The sequence below is a fragment of the Ochotona princeps genome, chromosome 4 (genome assembly GCF_030435755.1).
Source record: "Ochotona princeps isolate mOchPri1 chromosome 4, mOchPri1.hap1, whole genome shotgun sequence".
NCBI classification, from domain to species: domain Eukaryota; kingdom Metazoa; phylum Chordata; class Mammalia; order Lagomorpha; family Ochotonidae; genus Ochotona; species Ochotona princeps.
Window position 1 is genome coordinate 493,589 of NC_080835.1, and position 21,412 is coordinate 515,000.

General features: G+C 62.4%; 4 protein-coding genes across 6 annotated transcripts in view; 2 read left to right on the forward strand and 2 right to left on the reverse strand.

Annotated features, from left to right (window-relative positions):
- Positions 1 to 5,378, forward strand: part of LOC101532587 (tetraspanin-4) — a 33,409-nt gene extending 28,031 nt beyond the window's left edge. Inside the window, exon 8 of the mRNA XM_058662643.1 lies at positions 5,363 to 5,378. The gene's annotated coding sequence lies outside the window, so the exon portion shown is untranslated. The remainder of the gene's footprint in view (positions 1 to 5,362) is intronic.
- LOC101522097 (RNA polymerase II, I and III subunit L) overlaps positions 1 to 9,572 on the reverse strand; it is a 38,394-nt gene extending 28,822 nt beyond the window's left edge. Inside the window, exon 1 of the mRNA XM_012930984.2 lies at positions 9,567 to 9,572. The gene's annotated coding sequence lies outside the window, so the exon portion shown is untranslated. The remainder of the gene's footprint in view (positions 1 to 9,566) is intronic.
- Positions 1 to 11,315, reverse strand: part of LOC101532829 (chitinase domain-containing protein 1) — a 28,335-nt gene extending 17,020 nt beyond the window's left edge. The window contains exons 1-7 of one of the 2 annotated variants that reach the window (XM_058662642.1): positions 11,292 to 11,315; positions 5,754 to 5,902; positions 4,729 to 4,878; positions 4,450 to 4,582; positions 3,528 to 3,572; positions 2,879 to 2,985; positions 2,533 to 2,594 (exon numbers count right to left, since the gene is read on the reverse strand). In XM_058662642.1, coding sequence (XP_058518625.1) covers positions 2,533 to 2,594; positions 2,879 to 2,985; positions 3,528 to 3,572; positions 4,450 to 4,582; positions 4,729 to 4,878; positions 5,754 to 5,864 — 608 coding nt within the window. In that variant the 5' untranslated portion in view covers positions 5,865 to 5,902; positions 11,292 to 11,315. Of the gene's footprint in view, positions 1 to 2,532; positions 2,595 to 2,878; positions 2,986 to 3,527; positions 3,573 to 4,449; positions 4,583 to 4,728; positions 4,879 to 5,753; positions 5,903 to 7,996; positions 8,107 to 11,291 lie in introns of those variants that run through there. The other variant, XM_058662641.1, reaches the window with a different exon arrangement.
- A 3,709-nt stretch (positions 11,316 to 15,024) lies between these two features.
- Positions 15,025 to 21,412, forward strand: part of AP2A2 (adaptor related protein complex 2 subunit alpha 2) — a 59,791-nt gene continuing 53,403 nt past the window's right edge. For both annotated transcript variants that reach the window (XM_058662638.1, XM_058662639.1), the window contains exon 1: positions 15,025 to 15,182. In XM_058662638.1, coding sequence (XP_058518621.1) covers positions 15,116 to 15,182 — 67 coding nt within the window. In that variant the 5' untranslated portion in view covers positions 15,025 to 15,115. The remainder of the gene's footprint in view (positions 15,183 to 21,412) is intronic.

Genomic DNA, 21,412 nt, shown 5'->3' on the forward strand with positions numbered 1-21,412 from the left:
TGCGAGGCTCCCCTTGGGAAGAGGGGCTCAAGCATGGAGCCCCACACAACATCATGCCTCAGGACCCCAGGACAGTCTGCTCACTCTCAACCAGGGACACGCCACAGGTGACTGCAAGGGCCATGTCAGGTGCAGGATCAGGGACAAGGGCAGGCTGCAGCACCTGGGAGTATTCCAAGCAGGAAGGGACCACCGGATGGAGAAAACCAGAGAAGGTGGTGGTGGCTAGAGGCCCTGGAGGTGGAGGGGGCAGCCAGCATTGGGCCAGGCACAGACCTCCAGCTTCACTTTCCACGGGACCCAAGAACACGTAACAGCGCCCCCAAACCTGCCCTGTACCCCTTAGAGACGGTGGGAGCCAAGTCTGCCCCCTGCAGGCACGTGTCATCTCAGAGCACGGCTTAAACAGCCCATACACGTTCAGGAACAAAGTCTGGGTGACTCCATCACCCCTTGGAAGCCATGCCACCTGAGGCGAGGCCACAGTCACATGTCCACGGTGTGGGGGAGGCTGTGTCAGGGCACACTGGGAGGCTGGGTCCCTGAGGCCTTGTCACCCCCAGCAGCACCAAGAACACAGGCCAGGCACATTCCTGTCTCCCCAGTGGGGTCCAAGTGATGCTGAGTGCCAGGACCCCTGAGTGAGACCCTGGACCACCAGGGACCAGGGAGGCCCTTGAGCCTCCAGAAGATGGAAGGTTGTCCTCACACTTCTGACCACATACCAGCAGATGGACATGACTGAGATAGTGCAGCAGAGGGACCAGGACAGCCATGGGTGGGGGGGAGAGGGGGCGGGAACGGCCACGGGGGGGGGGGAGGGAAAGAGGGAGGGGGAATGGCCATGTGGAGAGGGACAGAAGAAACAGGAAAGGGCATGGGGGGACAAGGGGGTGGGAATGGCCATGGTGGACAGAGGGGGCGGGAACGGCCATGGGGGGACAGAGGGGGCGGGAACGGCCATGGGGGACAGAGGGGGCGGGAACGGCCATGGGGGACAGAGGGGGCGGGAACGGCCATGGGGGACAGAGGGGGCGGGAACGGCCATGGGGGGACAGAGGGGGCGGGAACGGCCATGGGGGGACAGAGGGGGCGGGAACGGCCATGGGGGACTGAGGGGGCGGGAACGGCCATGGGGGACTGAGGGGGCGGGAACGGCCATGGGGGACAGAGGGGGCGGGAACGGCCATGGGGGGACAGAGGGGGCGGGAACGGCCATGGGGGACAAGGGGGCGGGAACGGCCATGGGGGACTGAGGGGGCGGGAACGGCCATGGGGGGACTGAGGGGGCGGGAACGGCCATGGGGGACTGAGGGGGCGGGAACGGCCATGGGGGACTGAGGGGGCGGGAACGGCCATGGGGGACAGAGGGGGCGGGAACGGCCATGGGGGACAAGGGGGCGGGAACGGCCATGGGGGACAAGGGGGCGGGAACGGCCATGGGGGACAAGGGGGCGGGAATGGCCATGGGGGACAGAGGGGGCGGGAATGGCCATGGGGAGATGGGGAGATGGGGAGACAGACTTGGGCACAGACAGACATCAGTGGTGCTGACCCCTCCCCCCTGTGTAGTTGGTCTTGCGGCTCCTGGTCACTGGCCTGTCCCCTGGGCAGCAGAAGAGCACACACGCTCTGACCTGCGTGTGTGGACATGGCGGGAAGGTGAGGGCCTGCACGCCTGCCCAGGCTTGCCCCGCGGTTCTGGAAGGACACTGGGCCCTGAGAACACGGCTACAGACCCTCGAGGTGACGGGGCGCAGGGCGAAGAGGTGGCCTGTGAGCCAAGGATGAGGGGGCTGATGGGGGTGGTAGCAACCCTTCTCTGGCCTTTGCTCTCACCTCTCCCCCTCGCTGCAGCAGCCCGGGGTCCAGGCGTGCGGACCCCCACCTCTGAGGTGGCTTGGCTGCTCAGGGCAGGGCCTCCAGGCCTGCTGGCATCCACTGGGGCAGAGCAGGTACGATGGCATATCCTGAAGATGGGGACTCTACTGTGTGGGGTGTGTCCCCCAGGGTTGTTAGGGAAGAGGGTCCAAGGGTGGTTTGTGTTGGGTGGAGTTCCCTCTGATGCTGGCCCTGGTTGCCCTGGCCCAGGGCAGCTTCGGGTGGTCAGGGCTGATGCAGCCATGCACTGTGGCAGAGGCTGGAGCCTGTGCGGCCTGGGCGGCTGTGAACTGGACCATGGCAGAGCCCGTGGGCCTGGGCGGCTATGGCCATGAAGTGGACTTCAGCAGAGCTTGTGGGCCTGGGTGGCTGTGAAGTGGACTGTGGTGGAGCCCATGTGGCAAGTCCACAGTGTTCTATGGGCTGAAAGTGTTCACAATGCGGGGAGAGGCTCACTTGGCTGGCATCCACACCCCAGGACAGCTCCTGGTGGTCAGCGAGCTGACCCATGTCTCGCCTGAGCCTCCACACTCCCTTCAGCACCAAGAGAGGCCTGCAGGCGTGGCTCGGTGTCAGGCCCCAGGGCTCTCCTAGCCGGGATGCTGAAGATCCTCCCACACAGGCCCTGTCCCCTGCGTCCTCCCCACTCACTCGTGCTTCTGGCTCAGCAGCTGGCTCCACACCTCCACCACAAAGCCATCAAAGTGCTGACCCTGAAAGACAGGAGCAGTGCACAGGGAGTCTGGGTCCCCAAGGGCCAGATGAGGGGAGGGGACACAGCTGTGGCATGGTGACTCACGCAGTGCACCAAAACCTCTCTGGCGGATGCGGCCCGGGGGCCAGCAGTGTGGGGATCCCAGGAGGTTTGGTATAAGGGACAGTCCATGACTCACTCTCACACCATGGGAGAGAAGCCTGGCCCCCTGTGAGGCCCCTGGCCCTGGCTCTCCCACAGGGAGCCCCCTCTCCCCCACGGAGCCTCCTGGCCCCGGCTCACCTTGGCCACCTGGACCACAGTCTTACTGAGCTCCTCCACCTCGTCCTCACTGTCCAGGACACTGCGGAAGTCGTCCAAAGTCCAGTCTTCAAACAGCAGCCGAGGCACTGCATGACATAGGCGGCCGGGGTCCGGAAACGCCCAGTGGCCCCTCGGACAGGACGCCTCCAAAAGGGCATCTCACGGGCAGCCCAGGGTGGGGAAAGCCACCTAAGGTGGTCATATGTCCCAAGAGGAGCGAGGGACAGTGAGCGCCCAACACCCACACCCGCTTCCGTGGGGGCGTGACCAGGAGCTGCTGCGTGTCCACAGGGCGCTCCACCTCTGACACAGCAGCGGTGCTGCCCCCAGCTGCGGGGCCACCCTGTGCCTACCAGCATCCCAGCCTGGACCCCACAGGGTGCAGCTCAGTCCTGTCACCTCCTCCTCCACCCCTGCCCCGCCTGGGACACTTGTCCTTGCCTACCAGCCTGGAGCTAAGGGGACAGGTGGGTAAGGACCAGTGTCACCTTCATGGACTGGTCCAGGGTACGGAAAGGAAGAATCGGGCAAGGACAGTGCCAGCTAGGCTGCTGGGGAAGGAGTGTTGGTCTGGCTGGCCTGTGGGCTGCAAAGGGGCCTGAGGCCAGTATCAGCCCACTAAACTCACCGATGCGCAGGTTCTTGGCAGGCTTCCGCACAGCTCGCATCCACCCTGCAGACATGAGGGGATGGCCAGCACCGGTCAGTGTCCCACCAGGGGACCCAACCACTCCCGTCAGCCCCAGGTGCACAGAACAGGAATCGGGGGAGGAGCTGGGTCCTGGGACCTGCTTCCCTGTCAGGGCCAGCTCTGCACCCCTCCCCCCCCAGGACCTGAGTGGGAAGCGGGGCAGCCAGGACTCGAACTGGGGCCCAACAGGATGCTGGTACAAGTGGTGCCTTTACCCTTGACCTGGTGTGCCCTGCCCATGCCACAGTCGCCCACAATTCTCACTGCCCTCCTGGTCTCTGATCTCCAAACCTGATCTCACCCCCCCCCACATGTGGGGCTAAGTTGCCCTCAGGGGCTCCGCTGGACAGGAAGTGGTATTAAGTCTGCAGCCCCTGCTGGTCCACCGCCCCCTGCACACCAGGTGGATCCCACCAAGGGTCAGAGTAGAGCCCAAGCCTGTGCCCTCCACTGGCCTGTACACACTCACATGGCCTGGGGGGACTCACAGCCACGCGGGCCATGAGGGCAGCCTGTACACACTCACGTGGCCTGGGGGACTCACACCACGTGGGCAGCCTGTATACACTCAAGTGGCCTGGGGGGGACTCAGCCACGCGGGCCACGGGGACAGCCTGTACACTTACGTGGCCTGGGGGGACTCACAGCCACGCGGGCATCTGTCCACACTCACGTGGCCTGGGAGGGGAATCAGCCACGCGTGCCACGAGGACAGGGCCAGGGCCATCTGCAGGCAGCTAAGGCCTGCTGAGGCTCTTACATCGCTGCTCACCCCAGCAGCCATGCCTTGCTGTGGCCCCTGTACCTGGCATTCTCACACACGCCCTGGGGCACACACATGGGAAAGAGGGGCAGAAACCTTGGTCCACGTCGTGCAGGCCTGTGACCTCAAACATCTCGCGGCCACGTCTCTTGAGCTGCAGCCAGACTGGTGAGATCTGCGTAAACTTGCTCCCGAAGACCTTGGCGATTTCGTAGCCATGGCTGTTCCACTGGCCGGGGCAGGAGGCGGCAGGAAGTGAGCAGGTGCCCCTGGCTGCCCCAGCCGTGCCGCGGGCCCATGTCCACTCTCTCTTGCTCAGGACATGGCTGGGAACCATGGCCACAATGTCCCCCCCACCCTGGCAGTACTGCTCACCGGGGTGACATAGCCCAGGACCTCCCCAGCAAAGTGTCTCTCCCGGGCCTGGGCCGCACAGTAGCTGCGATGTTCCAGCACCACGTCCTCGGCGCTGGGATCTGTCACCACCAGCCCTCGCTCCTGGACAGGCCTCTCGGACAAGTGTGTCTGGAAGCAGAGCAGACGGGGCGGGGGGAGCTGCTGTTGCCCTTGGCCACGGCAGCCCCGAGTCCTGGCCCTGCAGCCAGGGATGGTGCCCGGGACCAGAGACCGGCCAGAGGGCAGCGCGCGGCCAGCCGTCACCATGGGTCCCTCCAAGCCACCATGGCTACACAGGTGCCAACGCCCCAGGTACACGAGCCTGCCTGCGCCCTCCACACGGGTCCTTGGTACCCCGGACCTTCCTTTTTCTTTTTTTAAAGTTCATTTACTTATTTGAAAGACAGAGATGGAAAAAGATCTTGCACCTGCTGGTTCCCACCTGGGCCTCACATGGGCAGTGGAGACTCAGGGACCTGGGTCATCCCTGGCTGCCTTCCTGAGCACACTGGCTGGCCTTGGATCACAAGAACAGATGGGACTCCATCCAACACCCTGACACAGGTGCCCACCATGGTGGTCTAGACTGCTGTGCCCCAGCTCCGACAGGAGGGCACAGACACCAGCCCCGCGACGTGGCTGCTCTGTCCACACTCCCAGGTTTACTTGGCCTCCCCTTGATGTGGCTCCTGACTTGACCGCTGGTCAGGTGCCCCAGTGTGGACAGGAGGGAACGGCCGGCAGGATGGGGACAGAGGGCTGGAGAGTGCAGGGCACCCACCCTGGAACGCGCGATCCCTGGGACTCTTCCAGGAGAGCACACGGGCTGCGTGACCCGCACAGCTCCCGGCTGAGAACATGACGGCAGCGGGGCTGGGGCGCAGGTGCTGGAAGGAGGAGGGGGAAGAATGGGACGCTGTCACGGGAGGTGAGCCTGCTCACTCGAGGCCCCGCGCCGGGCAGGAAGGAGAGGGGCGTGGGTGGGGTGCAGTCGGACACCCCACCTTCTCACTCAGTGTCTTCTGGGCTGCCTTCTTGGCATCTGACTTGGACAGGGTAGCGTGCACACAGGCGCAGGCCAGAGCAAGCCAGAGCAGTTGCAGGGGCAGCCACATGGTGGGCTTTTCCAAGTCCCGCCTCAGGCTTCAGGGGGCTGTGGAGAGAGCAGAGGACATGAGCCCAGCAGCAGGAAGCCCTGGCTGGGGCAGAGCACCCCGACAGGGCTCCTCACAGTCCTCCCATGAATGCCCACGGCTGCTCTGACCACCAGTGACTTCATGGGAAACTGTGGGACCCCACTTCACCCCCAAATCAAGGAAACCTTGGGTCACAGTAGGGCTTCAGTGTGAAGCAACAGAATCATGGACAGTTCTGGAATAGGGACACCGAAAACACAACAGGGCCAGTGAGCTGGCTCAACTGGCTAACCCTCCACCTGCAGTGCTGGGATCCCATATGGGCGCCGGTTCTAATCCCGGCAGCTCCACTTCCCATCCAGCTCTCTGCCTGTGGCCTGGGAAAGCCAGTCAAGGATGGCCCAAAGCCCTTGGGATCCTGCACCCTCGTGGGAGACCTGGAGAAAGCTCCTGGCTCCTGGCTTTGGATTGGCTCAGCTCAGGCAGTTGCAGCCATTTAGGGAGGGAACCATTGGACGGAAGATCTTCCTCTCTGTCTCTCCTCCTCTCTGTATATCTGACTTTGTAATAAAAATGATTAAAGTCAGAGTTACAGAAAGATCTATCCACTGGTTCACTCCCCAAATGGCCACAGCATCCAGAGCTGAGCCGATCTGAAGCTAGGTGCCAGGGACTCCTCCGGGTCTCCCACGCGGGTGCAGGGTCCCAATGCATTGGGCCGTCCTCAACTGCTTTCCCAGGCCACAAGCGGGGAGCTGGATGGGCAGTACAGCTGCCGGGATTAGAACCGGCGCCCATATGGGACACGGCCACCTCACCAGTGGGCAGCTGTGACACCTGACATACCTGCAGACTACACGTGGGGAGCAGTGGCAAGAAGTGACCCTGGAGAGGCAGCTGCCAATCCCATACCCCTGGCCTGCAGATTCCCTCAGGTGGGAAGGAAACCCTGGGGTACGGTGTAAAGTTGTGACTGTGGGAGCTCCCACAGCAGTCCCCGAGGGGTAGAGGGTTGGCACACTTGGCCTCGGGCCCCCTTGTGCCTCTCTTCCGGCCAGCCTGTCACAACGGGCAACAGGGAGCCCGGAGCGCAGAAAGGGCATACAGCAGCTGCCACAGAACTAGTCCCCAGGGAGCCAGCTCAGGGACGGAGCGCCAGGTCAGCAGGCGTGGGGTGCTGAGGGGTGGCATGCCGCTGTCAGGCACCAACAGGTGTCCAGTGGCGCTGCCAGGGGAAGCTGGGGCAGACCCCATGGGCACAGTGCCCACTGTCCCCCTAGGGAGGTCACACAGCTAGCTCCAGGTACCCAGAAGCACTGGGCAACCAAGACACACTATGCACACCTCACTGCTCAGTGTGCAACTACTGCTCACACACAGTGTGCACGTCTGCTCACACACAGTGTGCACCTCACTGTTCACAGTGTGCACATCTCTGCTCACACAGTGTGCACGTCTGCTCACACACAGTGTGCACATCTCTGCTCACACACAGTGTGCACATCTCTGCTCACACAGTGTGCACGTCTGCTCACACACAGTGTGCACATCTCTGCTCACACACAGTGTGCACCTCACTGTTCACACACAGTGTGCACATCTCTGCTCACACAGTGTGCACATCTCTGCTCACACACAGTGTGCACCTCACTGTTCACAGTGTGCACATCTCTGCTCACACAGTGTGCAACTACTGCTCACACACAGTGTGCACATCTCTGCTCACACAGTGTGCACCTCACTGCTCACAGTGTGCACATCTCTGCTCACACCCTGCCTCGCACGCCCAGCACCGTGGCTCTCCACACAGCTCGCAGACACTTTCACACAGCCCTGCTCTCCCTCCCTTTTCATTCATTCATTCATTCATATTTGCTGTCCCTCAGGCACGGACAAGCAGTAACACACTCTCGCTCACACAGTCTCTCCCTCACAGTCTCCCTTTCTCTCCCACACACACACACTCTCACACACACACTCTCTTACACACTCTCTCACACACTCTCACACACACACTCTCTCACACACAGTCTCTCTCCCTCACACTGTCTCTCTCTCCCCGTCCCCCTCGGAACAGCCGCCAACAGCCGCAGGGCCGCCGCGGGCCTCACCTTCATGTCCGGGAGGCCGGCCGGAAGTCCCGCCCAGCGCGCCGCGCACTCTCGGGGCGCCACGCCTGCTTCCGGCCCGCCGCGCGCGGGGCACGCCGGGAGTCGGGGCACGCCGGGAGTCGGGGCACGCCGGGAGTCGGGGCGTGCCGTGAGCCGGCGCAGGCCGGCCCTGCTCGGGGGTCCCTGCACCCCGACGTTGCGGCTCGCTGTGCGGGTCGTGCGGGTGCCGACGGCCGCGACCCGGTCCTTGCACCGCACGCTGCAGAGGCTGGCCGGGCCCCGGGGCGGCTCGGCGTGCCCCACGCCGACCCCGGCCGTCCCACAGGGCAGGGGCGCAGCGGCTCGCCATTTCGCCATTCCCGCCCGTCCTCCCTGAGTCAGGCTTCGTCTCGCTGTGTGGTCACGTTTCCTCAGGCATTCTGCTGCCCAGCGTTGCTGGGTGTGCACCGACCACGTGCCTGCAAGGCATCCGAGTCAGCCAGAGCTCTGGTGTGCTCAGCGCATCCGGTCAGAGATCTGCAACGGAAAACTCGGCTCACCGCCCCGGGAGCCACTGAAAGCAAGAGGCATCCCCCGGGGAGGGGGCTGTCAACGGCCAGCCTGCCTGGGGGCACAGCTGTGCCAAGAGCCGAGCCCTTCCGTTGGCACCCGACCTCTACCCACTGTCAGGATCAGTGCCGTGGCATGGCAGGCAGTGCCTCCACCTGCAGTGCTGGCATGCCTACGAGCGCAGGCTTGAGCCCCGGCTGTGCCGATTCTGGTCCAGCTCCCTGCTTGTGGCCGAGGAACGCAGTGAAGAACAGCCCACAGGGACCCTGCACCCACGTGGGGACCCACAACAAGCTCCTGGCTTTAGCCTCGCCCTGGTCTTGGTGAACCAGCAGGTGGAAGTCTGATCCCTGTTATTTTTTGAAATGTTACTTTTATTTTAACAACAGTTACAGAGAGAGATCTGCGGTCTGCTGACTCCCTAGCCAGAGCTGTGCGGATCTGAAGCCAGGAGCTTCTGCCAGGACCCCCAGACGGGCCCAAGGATGTGGGCCATGCTCTAACGCTTTCCCAGGTGCAGGATGGGAAACTCAAGTTACCTCCAACTGGGACTGGCGGGGGCTCTGAGCTTGCACAGGGGACCCTTAAAGGAGCGTGGCAGCTGCCATAGCAGCAGGAGAACGCAGATGTGAAATCAAACCTTAACAGAACGCACAGCACAGCAAGCGTCCTTGGCCACAGACAAGGGCAGCCCTGAAGCCCTGTCCCTGGCCCTCCCAGTGAGGGTGGGCTGAGGAGGCCCTGGCTAGGCCGTGGGCCTGGGGCCCACTGCCAGGGCTCCCGTGGAAACAGGGCAGAGGGCAGTCACTGGGGACCTGGGAGGTGCTAAGAGGAGCCCCCTCTTGCCAGCTGAATTCCCCCACTCCCTGGGCCAGCTGAAGGTCCCTGAGCTGAGACTGTCTCCAGAGAACCCCCAGTTACTGTGGGAAGCCCAGCCTGCGGGCACACCCCAGGGCATTTGCACCTGTCTCCGCAGGCACCCGGTGGCCGTGGGCTTTCAGGGCTGAGTTAGCGTTCTGCCTGGCTCTCCGGGGCTCCCAGCTCCTCATCTGCCGAGTCAGCACAGGCCAGCTCTTCCCGACAGCAGCAGCAGCCTCGTGACTGACCTGGGTCACCCGTGGGGCAGGACAAAACCACTGCTGCTGAGTGTGTCCTGCCTGTTGGCACGGGGCGCCAGGAAGCTCCAGATGGAGGGCACACCAGACCTCCCAGCTGCAGATACCCACCCGCCCCCGTGCTGGGATCAGCAAAGCTGGGCTGAGAGGATGCAGCGGAAGCTTCTAGACAGTCTGGAGCCAGCACAGCAGATGTGTGTCCCCTGTGTGTGACCCCTGAGTCCTAGTGGACGTGTGCCTTCTGTGTGTGACCCCTGAGTCCTAGTGGACGTGTGCCTTCTGTGTGTGACCCCTGAGTCCTAGTGGACGTGTGCCTTCTGTGTGTGACCCCTGAGTCCTAGTGGACGTGTGCCTTCTGTGTGTGACCCCTGAGTCCTAGTGGACGTGTGTCCCCTATGTGTGACCCCGGGCCCTGGGGTAGATGTGTACCCCCTGTGTGTGACCCTGGGCCCTGGTGGACGTGTGCCCCCATGTGTGACCCCTGAGTCCTAGTGGACGTGTACCCCCTGTGTGTGACCCCGGGCCCTGGGGCAGATGTGTGTCTGTGTGTGACCCCAGGCAGGTGAGCATGATCACTGTGTGACCCCGGGCCCTGGTGGATGTGTGTCCCCTGTGTGTGACCCCTGATTCCTAGTGGACTTGTACCCCCTGTGTGTGACCCTGGGCCCTGGGGTGGGTGTTGGCCCATGCTGGGTGCCTCAGCCCTGTACAGGATTGCCTAGTCTGTGTTGTGGTCAGGATACCAGGAGCCAGGTGGTTTGCCTGGGAGGGGGCTGAGTGTTTAAACCTGCACACGCTCAACAGTTGGTTTATTCTGGGTCCTGCCTGCAGTGGTCCAGGCAGAGCACAGCTGGCCTGCCCCAGTCAGCAGGTGCAGGGTGCCCCCAGCACCTGTGGGTGGGACCTGATATGGACACAGATGTCTTGAGACAGAAGGAAGTCGAGACCTTTGGCATGCAGTGCTCCCAGGTGATCATGGGGTCCCCTCAGAGGCGGGGTCTGAGACAGACACCTGGGGAATGAGTCTGACCTGGCCACTGCTGGCAGCTGGCCAGACCAGGGCAGGGGATGTGTACTTCCTCAGGGCCTCCATGAGGGACTGGCCCTGCAGAGAGCCAGCCTCGGGCTTCCGGGACCTGCTGCAAAGTGAAAATCTCTTCTTGTGCTGTCTGGGGTGTGACACTGAGCGAGCAAGAGAGGCCGGTGGCCGCCTCGTCAAGTCCTCCTGCCTGCTCCAGGACAGCTCTCAGAGTCACAGCTGCTTCCTCCGTGGGGTGACACTGCCTGGGAGCAGGCACCTGCCACCCTGTGTCATAGGACAGGAGTCGCCTGCCGGCCTGGCCTGTCTGGCCCCAGGGCCCACAGCTCTGGCCACTCTGAGTGATTTGGGGATGAACCAGCAGACAGAAGGTCTCTCTCTCTCTTCCTCTGCTTTCTAAACACTTTTGCAAAAACCAAACTCCTGTGTTACTCCTCTCACCCCAGTACCCCAAACTGTGATCTGGCTCGGGGCTGGAGTTGTGCCAGATGTGTTAAGTTCAGATAAGGCCGTAGGAGCCCTGACCCTGGAGGGGCTGGTGACCGTGGGGTCACCACAGCAGACGAGGACACACACGTAGCAGGACACCCACCTCTGACAGCCAGGGAGAGGACTCCAGCCAGCGTTGGGAGGAAACCTGATTCTAACACTTCCCTCCCTGCTCTGTCGCCACCTGCCCGTGCTGAGCTGCAAAGGGGTTTGGGAAATGTAGTCTTTGTTCTGAGTGGCAGGAGCCCTCAAGTCAGGCTCGGGATTATGGGCGGGAGGGGAGCCGGCCTTACACAGTCCTGGTTGTCCTGCCCACCGGGGCCCTGTAGGAGGTAGGTGAGCGTGTTCGCCATGGGGCGATGCGGTGATCACTGTGTACTCCCTGCACCCTGGGTGTCCTGTCCACCACCCTGGGCGTGCTGACTGCTGCTTCCTCTACTTCCTCCCCACACCACAGCTGCCCAGCTTGAGGGGCACAAGGCTACAAGCTGGACATGCTTTCCCAGCCCTCCTTGCACGGTGGGCAGTCTCAGGCAGCCTCCCGGGAGTAGGGCAGCTTCCCAGCTTTTCTCTCTTTTTCCTTCCTACCTCCTGCACATCAGAACAGATGAGCCAGCCTCCACCCAGAGAATTCCAGAGGGAGGGGATACAGCGACCCTCACCGTCATGGCTTGGTGACCTGAAGAATGTCTCACAGTGGAAGATAAAAAGCGTCTCATTTAATTCACTATACTTAAACTTTTAGAAAAGGTTCATTGGGCCTAGTGTGATAGCTCAACTTGCTAATCCTCTACCTTAAAGCCCAGGGATCCCATACGGACGCCGGTTCGTGTCCCGGCTGCTCCGCTTCTCATCCAGCTCCCTGCCTGTGGCCTGGGAAAGCAGTCGAGGACGGCCCAAAGACTTGGGACCCTGCACCACGTGGGGGGAGACCTGGAAGAAGCCCCTGGCTTTGGATCAGCTCAGCTCTGGCCGTTGTGGCCATTTGGGGAGTGAGCCAGCAGATGGAAGATCTCTGTCTGTCCTTCTTTGTGCATATACAACTTTCCAATAAAAATAAATCTTTTTTAAAAAAGAAAATGTTTATTGATTTGTTTGATAGAGTTAGGGAGACAAAGATCTTCCATCCATTGGTTCACTCCCCAATGGCTGCAATAACCGAGCTTTGCTGATCTGAAGCCAGGAGCCAGGAGCTCCATCGGAAAGAGCAGGAGAGAGAGAGAGAGGGAGAGAGAGAGGAGGTCTTCTATCCACTGATTCACTCCTCAAATGGCCACAACAACTAGCACTGGGCCAGACTGAATCCAAGAGCCTGGGGGTCTCCCTGCGTCTCCCCCTACCCTGCATCTCCCACTTCAGGCAGGGTCAGGTACTGCAGGCAGCAGCTGAGCAGGTCGCTGGAATTGGAGGTGGAGACAGGTGCAGATGGGCAGTGAACTAACGGGTAAGCACTTAGCTGCTGAGCCCTGCACCCTCCCAGGCGGCCTGGTATGTTCAGTGGGCCCAAGGGACTCCAGCTGTCCTCCTCTATAGATGCTGCCAGGGCCACCAGACCCACCCAAGAGCCCAGGAAGGCCGCAGTCCTGGGGAGAATCAGGGCCTGGTGGAAGGAGGCCCTGAGGGGTGGCTGGGTGGGCTCAACCCTGAAGCTGCTGTGTGCTCGTTTGCTACCTCATGGTACCAGGCTTCCCTGGGTGCCTGTGGGCAGGAGCTGCTGCCTGGGCCCTTCTCCCAGCACCTGCCGCTCATGTCCCACAGGCTTGGCCAACATAAATCCCACTTCCAGTAGCCCTGAAATGCCATACCTTCCCCGTTCCCAAGTGTGAGCTCTGGCTCAGGACTTGACGTACTTGGGTCTCAAGGGGCTGACTGGAGGCTCTTGGGAAATCAGGGTGGGTTCCTAGCTCACCCCACTGACCCCATTCTAGTTCTCCAGAACCCCCTCCCCCTCCCTGCTTTCCCATAAGACTCTTGGGGAGGTCATGTTCCCGTATGTTTCACAATTGTCGGAGGCAGCTGTGTGCAGCTCGTGGCTGCGGGAAATGAGGCCTGCAGTTGTGGCTTCTCCCTGACTCCGAGGTGGGGGAGGATGGGGTATTGTGGTCCCTCCCCCCCAGCAATATCTGAAGCGCGTACCCATCATTTCACCAGCATTCTGGAATATTCCTCAAGGCCTGTGCATGGTCTGTGGTGGGGGCACTCCTAGCTTTCTCTTTTACTCCTGGTCACTGGGCCCAAGGACAGCTACAACCCTGCTCTGACCAAGGCCAGGGGCTCAGGGCTACCCCCAGGCCAGGCTGCCAAGCCAGCAGTCCGGGAGGGCTATCATGGCTGTCCTGTGACCATGGGGCCCCACAGGAGGCCTGAGCTGATTCCTGTCTGGGCAGGCAAGGAAGGGCGTGCCTGTGGCCGAGCCCTCTGCCTGAGGTACCCGCTCATGGCCCTGAAGCACCTGTGGGAAACCTCCTGGGTCCTCAGCCCCTCTCTTACCATGGCCAGCAGCAGGTGAGTGCTGTGGGACCAACGTCCAGGTCAGGCAACCTCAGAAACAAAGCTATTCCCCAGTGCAACTGCAGCAAGGGGGTGCCTGTGTGGACCTGGATTGAGGCTGGGGTGGCCAGGAGCCTCGGGAAGGCCTGGGCACCCTGGAGAGGCTCCTGGCCACCCTGGAGGGTGATGGTGCTGTCACCCGTGTGGACCCTGAGGTAGCACTGCCAGCTCCCGTCCCTCCTGGGAGGAGGATGGCCTGCTGGTCCTCCGGCCTGGGGAACCCACTGACTGCACCGCATCCAGTCCTGATCTGCCTGCCCTCTGGATTGGGGCACGGTAGGTCCGATGTGGGCTGCTGCCTGCCTTCCAGGTCGGGGTGTGGCAGGCCTGCTGGGGGGGGTGTTGCCTGCTCTCTGGGTTGGGGCACGGTAGGTCTGATAGGGGGTGCTGTCTGCCTTCTGGGTCGGGGTATGGCGGGCCCGATGGGGGGGCTGTTTGTGTCCTGGGTCAGGGTGTGGCAGGCCTGATGGGGGATCAGGCTGAGAAGCATCCCAGGCCCCTTCCTCCATCAAGAGGAGCACTGATGGGGGTGTGGGGACCCCAGGAGCTCCCTGACCCCAAGGAGTCCTCTATGGGCCTGTCTGGGAAGCTGGTGGGCTCAGCTGCCCCGCCCCCAGCATTGGGGGCTGTGGGGTGCCTGATCTTGTCCCTTCCTGCTCCCAGCAGGTTCTAGTGGGTTGGGGCAGGGACAAAGGTCTAGCTGGTGGGGCTGGGCCAGTTTCAGCTTCCTCTTCAGGCCCAGCAGCAGGGCCATCTGCTTTGCAAACAGACTCCCTGGGGGCCCCTCCCCTCGCTGGGAGCAGAGGCAAGGGGGGCCAGGGCCGGGTGTGTGTGTGTGAGTGTAGGGCGGGCTACTCCTGCAATCTCCCGGGCTGTGGGGAGGATTTCCTCACTGGAGCCAGGAACTGCTGAGGGTTGGACCCTTGGCCCCCTGGCCCTGGCTTCCTCCCGGGGCCGGTTCACCAGGGGCAGGGCTGGGCGTGCACAGTCTGATGTCTGCCGGTCATTGTCCACGTTAATGTATTTATGAGTCCCAGTTTGGAAAAAGGAGAGCAGGAGGGGACGCGGGACATCAAACTCACATCCAGGGCCAGTCCTGAGTCTGCCCGTAAATCTCGCTGTGCGCTCGCTGTCTGCAGCAGCAACAGCATCGGACCCCGGCCCGCTGTGGGTGCAGGTGCTGGGACGCGAACCCGCGGTCGCAGACTTCACGGCCGCCCCGGCCGCCCTCGACGTGCTCGTGCTCGCGCCGCCGTGCGCGCCCACGTGGGCGCCGTGCGTGTGCGTGCGCGTGCGCGGCGGCCCGGCCCGCGGCGCTCCGGCCTGAGGCGGCTGCTGGTCGGCGGCGGGGACGGCTGCTCCGCCCGGGGCCCCAAGATGCCGGCCGTGTCCAAGGGGGACGGGATGCGGGGCCTGGCGGTCTTCATCTCCGACATCCGCAACTGTGAGTGCCGGGGGCGCGGGTGGCCGGGGGCGCGGGGTGCGGGGTGCAGGGTGCAGGGTGCAGGATGCAGGGCCCGGGGTGCGGGGTGCAGGGCCCGGAGTGCGGGGCGCGAGGTGCAGGGTGCAGGGCCCGGGGTGCGGCGTGCGGGGCACGGGGTGCAGGATGCAGGGCCCGGGGTGCGTGGCGCGGGGTGCAGGGCCCGGGGTGCGTGGTACGGGGCGTGGGGTGCAGGGTGTGGTGAGTGGGGTGTGGGGCGCAGGTGGCCACGGGCGCGGGGTGCAGGGTGCAGGGTGCAGGGTGCGGGGCAGGGGTTGCGGGTGGCCCGGGGCGCAGGCTGCAGGCGGGGCAGGAATGTGGGGGCGCGGGGCGTGCGGGGCGCGGCTCGGCAGTGCTGTGCGGTCCGAGCGCCCGTCCTCAGCATGATGTCATCTGCCTCCAGCCGGGCGGCTTTTAACCAAAGTGCGTGGATGGTGGCTGTGGGACCGGGCGCCGGCTCCCGGCTCACCTAGTGGGATCCCTGGGACTCGTGTCCCCGGGAGTTGCGCCGCAGGTGGGTGGGTGGCACGGCCGCCTCCGACCCCCAGCTGGTCCCCTTGGGGCGGGAAAAAGCCTCACCTCGCAGAGGGAGACGGCCCAGCGGGCTTGGCCTGGACAGCGGGCTGCAGGGTGAACTGGGAGCCAGCTGCGGGGTGGACGGCGTGGAGAGTGGGCTGCAGGGTGGATGGTGTGAAGAGTGGGGTGGATGGCCCGGGGAGGGGGCTGCAGGGGTGGACGGTGTGGTGAGCCGGCTGCAGGGTGGATGGGGAGTGGGCTGTGGGGTGGGTGGCCTGGGGAGCCACCTGTAAGGTGGACGGTCCAGGGAGCGGGCTGCTGGGTGGACAGTGTTGAGAGCGGGCTGTGGGGTGGATGGTCAAGGGTGCATGGCCAGTTCCAGCTTCCTCTTCGGCCCAGCAGCAGGGCCATCTGCAGGGTGGGACAGCCTGGACAGCGAGCTGCAGGGTGGATGGCCCGGGGATAGGGCTGAGGGATGGAAGGTGTGGTGAGCCGGCTGCAGGGTGAATGCCCTGGGCTGGGCACCCGAGCCCCCGCAGTCCATCCTCCTTACTGAATTGAGGAAAACAAAAGTGGTTTCCCCTTGGGATGTCCCTCCTTTTCCGGCTTATGGGGCTGGAGTCCACTCAGTGGTTCCCTGTGGCCTCTGGGTGAATGGCCCCCTTGATGTCACTGGAAGAACCCCTAAGTCGGCCCGACCCTGCAGAAAATCGGGTTCCCGAGGCACCTGTGTGCGGGCAGTCTTCTCCCATTTTCTCACCTTTGGGGGCGGTGTTGTGACCAGGACTGCACCGGGCGGGGTGCTGAGGGCAACTGGTCATCCCCCAGGGCACAGTATGTTACGGGTTTGCCGGGTGGGTCGCCAGTGCTGTGGGGACCCACTGTCGTGTGTCTTGTAGGAGGCTGAGCCCTGGATGCCTGTGGAGGTCCAGTGCTGTCCCCATGGGTGGGCAGCGTTGTCTGTGGCTGGGAGCACCGGGCTGGAGGAACGGCAGGCAGCCAGCACTGTGGCTCCTTTCTTGGAGATGTGTCTGATTGGCTGTTGTCTCCCAGTCTCCCTCTGGCCTGTGGGGGGCGCAGTTATCCAGCACATGATGTGGGGGCCCCATCTGCCTCACTCCTTGTGTCCCCTTTCCTGCTGCTTCTGGGGTAGTGTGTGCCCGCTGGACAGAGAAAGACTTGCTGGAGACATCCGGGCTGGCTCTGTCCAAAGGGCACTTCAGGCTGGGGGCCGGGGCGCGAGGTGTCCTGGGAGGCTCGTCTCCTACACAGTGTGTGGGCCAGCTGGTCCAAGCCTGACTCCTGTGTGCCCCAGAGCTGGGCTAATGCTGCCCCTGGGCCTGCCTCCCAGTCTGTGTTTTGTGTCCCTGGGTGAGGGTGGGTGATGGGAGAGCCGGCATCCTGACAGTGTGTGGGTGGGGAGGGCCAGTTTGGACCTGATGTCTGTGCTGTCCCCTTGGGGGAGGCGGGGGGGAGCCTCTGGGCCTGCTCACCTGCTGGGCTGGGGGCCTCACTCCTCCCAGGCCCTTCCAGGGTTGGAAGGAGCCCTGACAGGGACCACTGAGACTTGCCGCTCCATGGCTCAGGTAGCTGATGGACTTAGCGTCCTGTGAGGTTGCCATGATCCTTCCTGAGTTGTTTTGGCTTGGGGCGTGAGTGCCATGCGTAGAAGCAGAGCCTTCCGAGCTCTGGAAATTCTGAGCCTTTGTTTGGAAGACTGTGATGGGAGGGAGAGTTGTCTTCCGTCCCATGGTTCACTGCCACGTGCTGGCACCTGCTGGAGCTGGCCCAGGATCTACCTCCAGGCAGATGAGGGTCAGTGCGTGCAGCCCGGCCCTCCGTGCTGAACTGAACTGGAACCCAGCCCCCAGGGGAGAGGAGCAGGTGTCCAGCCCTTGCAGGAAGTGCTTGTCCTCTTCTTCCCTTTGGACAACAGTGGCAGGAAATGGTAGCTTTTGATTCCATCCATTTTTAAAATAATTCCTCATGCTGGAATGATGGTGGACGCAGAGGAGGCCATGGGAAGGGGACAGGCAGGCGTCTGCTGACGTGGGCCTCTGTCATTGTGGGCACTTTCAGCATGGTCCAAGCATTGGAGAGTTGAGAATCCATCGTGTGCAGGCGCTCTTGCTGTGTGTGTGTGTGTGTGTAATGTGTGCTCCTGTGTGTCACACACTCCTGTGAGTGTGACACGTGCTCCTGTGTGTGACATGTGCTCCTGTGAGTGTGACACGTGCTCCTGTGAGTGTGACACGTGCTGTTATGAGTGTGACACGTGCTCCTTTGTGTGAACGTGCCCCTGTGTGTGACACCTGCTCCTGTGAGTGTGACACGTGCTCCTGTGAGTGTGACACGTGCTCCTGTGAGTGACACGTGCTCCTGTGAGTGTGACACGTGCTCCTGTGAGTGTGACATGTGCTCCTGTGAGTGACACGTGCTCCTGTGAGTGTGACATGTGCTCCTGTGTGTGACACGTGCTCCTTTGTGTGACATGTGCTCCTGTGAGTGTGACATGTGCTCCTGTGAGTGTGACACGTGCTGCTGTGTGTGACACGCACTACTGAGTGTGTTTTTGGGCACAGTTGCCTGCATTTTCAGCCAGACAGCTCTGGGCGGCATGACCTGAGTCAATGTGAAGTGGTGCTGTGGCGTCCGCAGCCGGGCTCCGTTGGACCTCCTCAAGTTGCCTGTCAGTGTCGAGCTAATCTCCATGACCTCATCTCACCAATGCCATAGGAGTGCATTGTGGGGCTGAAACAAACCTGAATTGTTGGTTTTTATTGAAATGGCAGAGAGAGAAAACCCAGAGGATGCCGTGCACGGGTTGGGCTGTGCTGAAGCCAGGGGTGGGAGAGCTGTTTGGACCTCCCACCTGGGTGGGAGGGACCCCCACGCTTGTGCCGTCGCCTGCTGGCTCCTGGGGTGTGTCCTGGAACAGCCAGGCCTAGAGCCGGGTGTGCTGCACTGGGGTGCAGGCCACCCTGCAGGTGTCTTCGCCCCCGTGCCAGCTGTCCCCATTTCCAACATCTTGACAGGCCAAGCTCCTGCCTTGTGACCTCTGACTGGCTTTTCTTTCTTTTTCAAAGATTTATTCATTTTACTGGAAATCAGGAGTTACAGAAAAAGAGAGAGAGAGAGTGCACTGTCTTCATCTGATGGTCCACTCCCCGCATGGCCACCATGGCTGGGGCCAGACTGAAGCCAGGAGCCAGGAGCTCTTCCAGGTCTCTCATGCAGGTGCAGGGTCCCAAGGATTTGGGCCGTCCTCCACTGCTTTCCCAGGCCACAAGCAGGGAGCTGGATGGGAAGCAGGGCTGCCGGGATGTGAACCAGTGCCCGTATGTGATGCTGGTGCGACGGACAGAGAATTAGTGGGCTGACCAGCACTGGTGGTTGGCTTTTGTCACCCTGAACAGCCCCGCAGAGGCCGATCTCAGCTTGTAGCTTTTTTTTTTTTAAAGATTTATTTATTTTATTACACAGTCAGATATACAGAGAGGAGGAGAGACAGAGAGGAAGATCTTCCGTCGATGATTCACTCTCCAAGTGAGCCGCAACGGCCGGTGCTGCGCTGATCCGAAGCCAGGAACCAGGAACCTCTTCCAGGTCTCCCACACGGGTGCAGGGTCCCAAAGCCTTGGGCCGTCCTCGACTGCTTTCCTAGGCCACAAGCAGGGAGCTGGATGAGAAGTGGAGCAGCTGGGATTAGAACCGGCGCCTGTATGGGATCCCGGGGTGTTCAAGGCGAGGACTTTAGCCGCTAGGTCACACCGCCGGGCCCAGCTTGTAGCTTCTTGCTCATGCGAGGGGCTCCCCAGAGGGACACAGAGCATGTGGTAGAACCCTGAGGAGAAGCGGAGTCTTGCTGCCCCTTCAGTTCTCCGGGTGGCTTTGCACGAGCGCCAGCCTTGACCAAACCCGAACTGACTTGGGTCTGCACATGTACACGGGCTGTGGGGCGGCCGGCTCGAGAGCCTCGTGAGCTTTGCAGGACTGGGTCTTGGTTTTGGTCTTCCTGGTCAGGCAGGCAGGTGTGGTGGTGCTGGGTGGGGTGAGTGGCGAGCTGGGCAGTCCACTCGCAGGGTTATGCAGATGTGGGGAGCCCCGTGCTGGGGCTGCTGTCTGTGCGACATCATTGGGACTGCGATGGGGGGGGAGAAGCCCTGGGCCAGTGGTCAGGAGACGGTGCTTTAGGCCAGCTGCCCTTGCGTCCTGGCTGTGCCCCTTCTGTGGTACCTGGAGGTGTCCTGTGTCTTCCCGCTGGGTGCTCAGCTGCAGGGAAGAGGGCAGCTAGCAGGGGCTCCTGCGCTCTTGAGGTGGGGCCTGGCCCCAGGGGAGGTGTCACAGCCCCTCCTCTCAGGTTAAGCGGCTTTCTGGGGCTATGCAGAGGCTGGACACCTGCCCCTACCAGTGGGCGCAGTTCTCACCCCCCTGCTTTGGCAGCTGTGCATGTCAGGACCTTGTGGGTGAGTTCCTGAGTTGTGTGAGACTTGTGCAAACCCCTAAAACTCCAGTTCAGTCACAGCAGAGGGAGAGATTGTAGTTTGATGTGGACTGTGCAGGGTGTGGGCCAATACACATGAGCCTGAATCCGGCCATGCTTGAGCAAGGTCCCTGTTAGGCACGGCCGCCCTCCCTCACGGAGCTGAAGTTGAGAAGGTGAAGTTGTGCACTGCTGAGCTTGGGCCCCAGGAGGTCTTTTTGTTTGTTTTGTTTTTTCCTTTGAAGGCAGAATTATTTATTTGTTTGTAAGTCAGAGTTTCACAGTGAGAGAGAGGGCCATCGCTCATCTGCTGGTCACTCCCTGAATGGCCCACAGTGGCCAGCGCTGGACTGATCGGAAGCTGGAAGCCAGGAGCCAGGCATCTCATCTGGGTCTCCCACAGGGATGCAGGCACTCCAGAACTGAGCTGTCGTCTCTGTCTCCCAAGTGTATCAGTAGGAAGCTGGACTGCAGTGGACAAGGGACTTGCTCGCTCTCTGGGAGACAGCTATCCCAAGTGGCTGCTTAGCCCACTGCCCCATGATGCCCTAGCTGCCCTGGGCCGGTTCCAGGAGGTTGCTATGGGCTGGTTCCAGCCACCTGCAGGAGCTCGGGAGGCAGGACACAGTTGGACCCTTACTAGGCACCTGCTGGCCGAGGGACGGGGGGAATCTGCCCTTCCAGGGGTTTCTGGCTGGGAGGGCGGTGTGGGGATGGCACAGGTGTGTGCACACAGCTGCCCTACTCTGAGGATGACTCAGAGCTGACCTGGGGCGGTGGTGGGGGGATGGCACAGGTGTGGGCACACAGCCGCCCTGCTCCAAGGACGGCTCAGAGCTGACCTGGGGGGTGTTGTGGGGATGGCACAGGTGTGGGCACACAGCCGCCCTGCTCCAAGGACGGCTCAGAGCTGACCTGGGGGGGGTGTTGTGGGGATGGAACAGGTGTGGGCACACAGCCGCCCTGCTCCAAGGACAGCTCAGAGCTGACCTGGGGGGTGTTGTGGGGATGGCACAGGTGTGGGCACACAGCCGCCCTGCTCCAAGGACGGCTCAGAGCTGACCTGGGGGGGGTGTTGTGGGGATGGCACAGGTGTGGGCACACAGCCGCCCTGCTCCAAGGATGGCTCAGAGCTGAGCTGGGAGGGAGCATGCAGGTCTGTGTGTGGCTTGTGAAGTGTGTCCTCCAGCAGCCA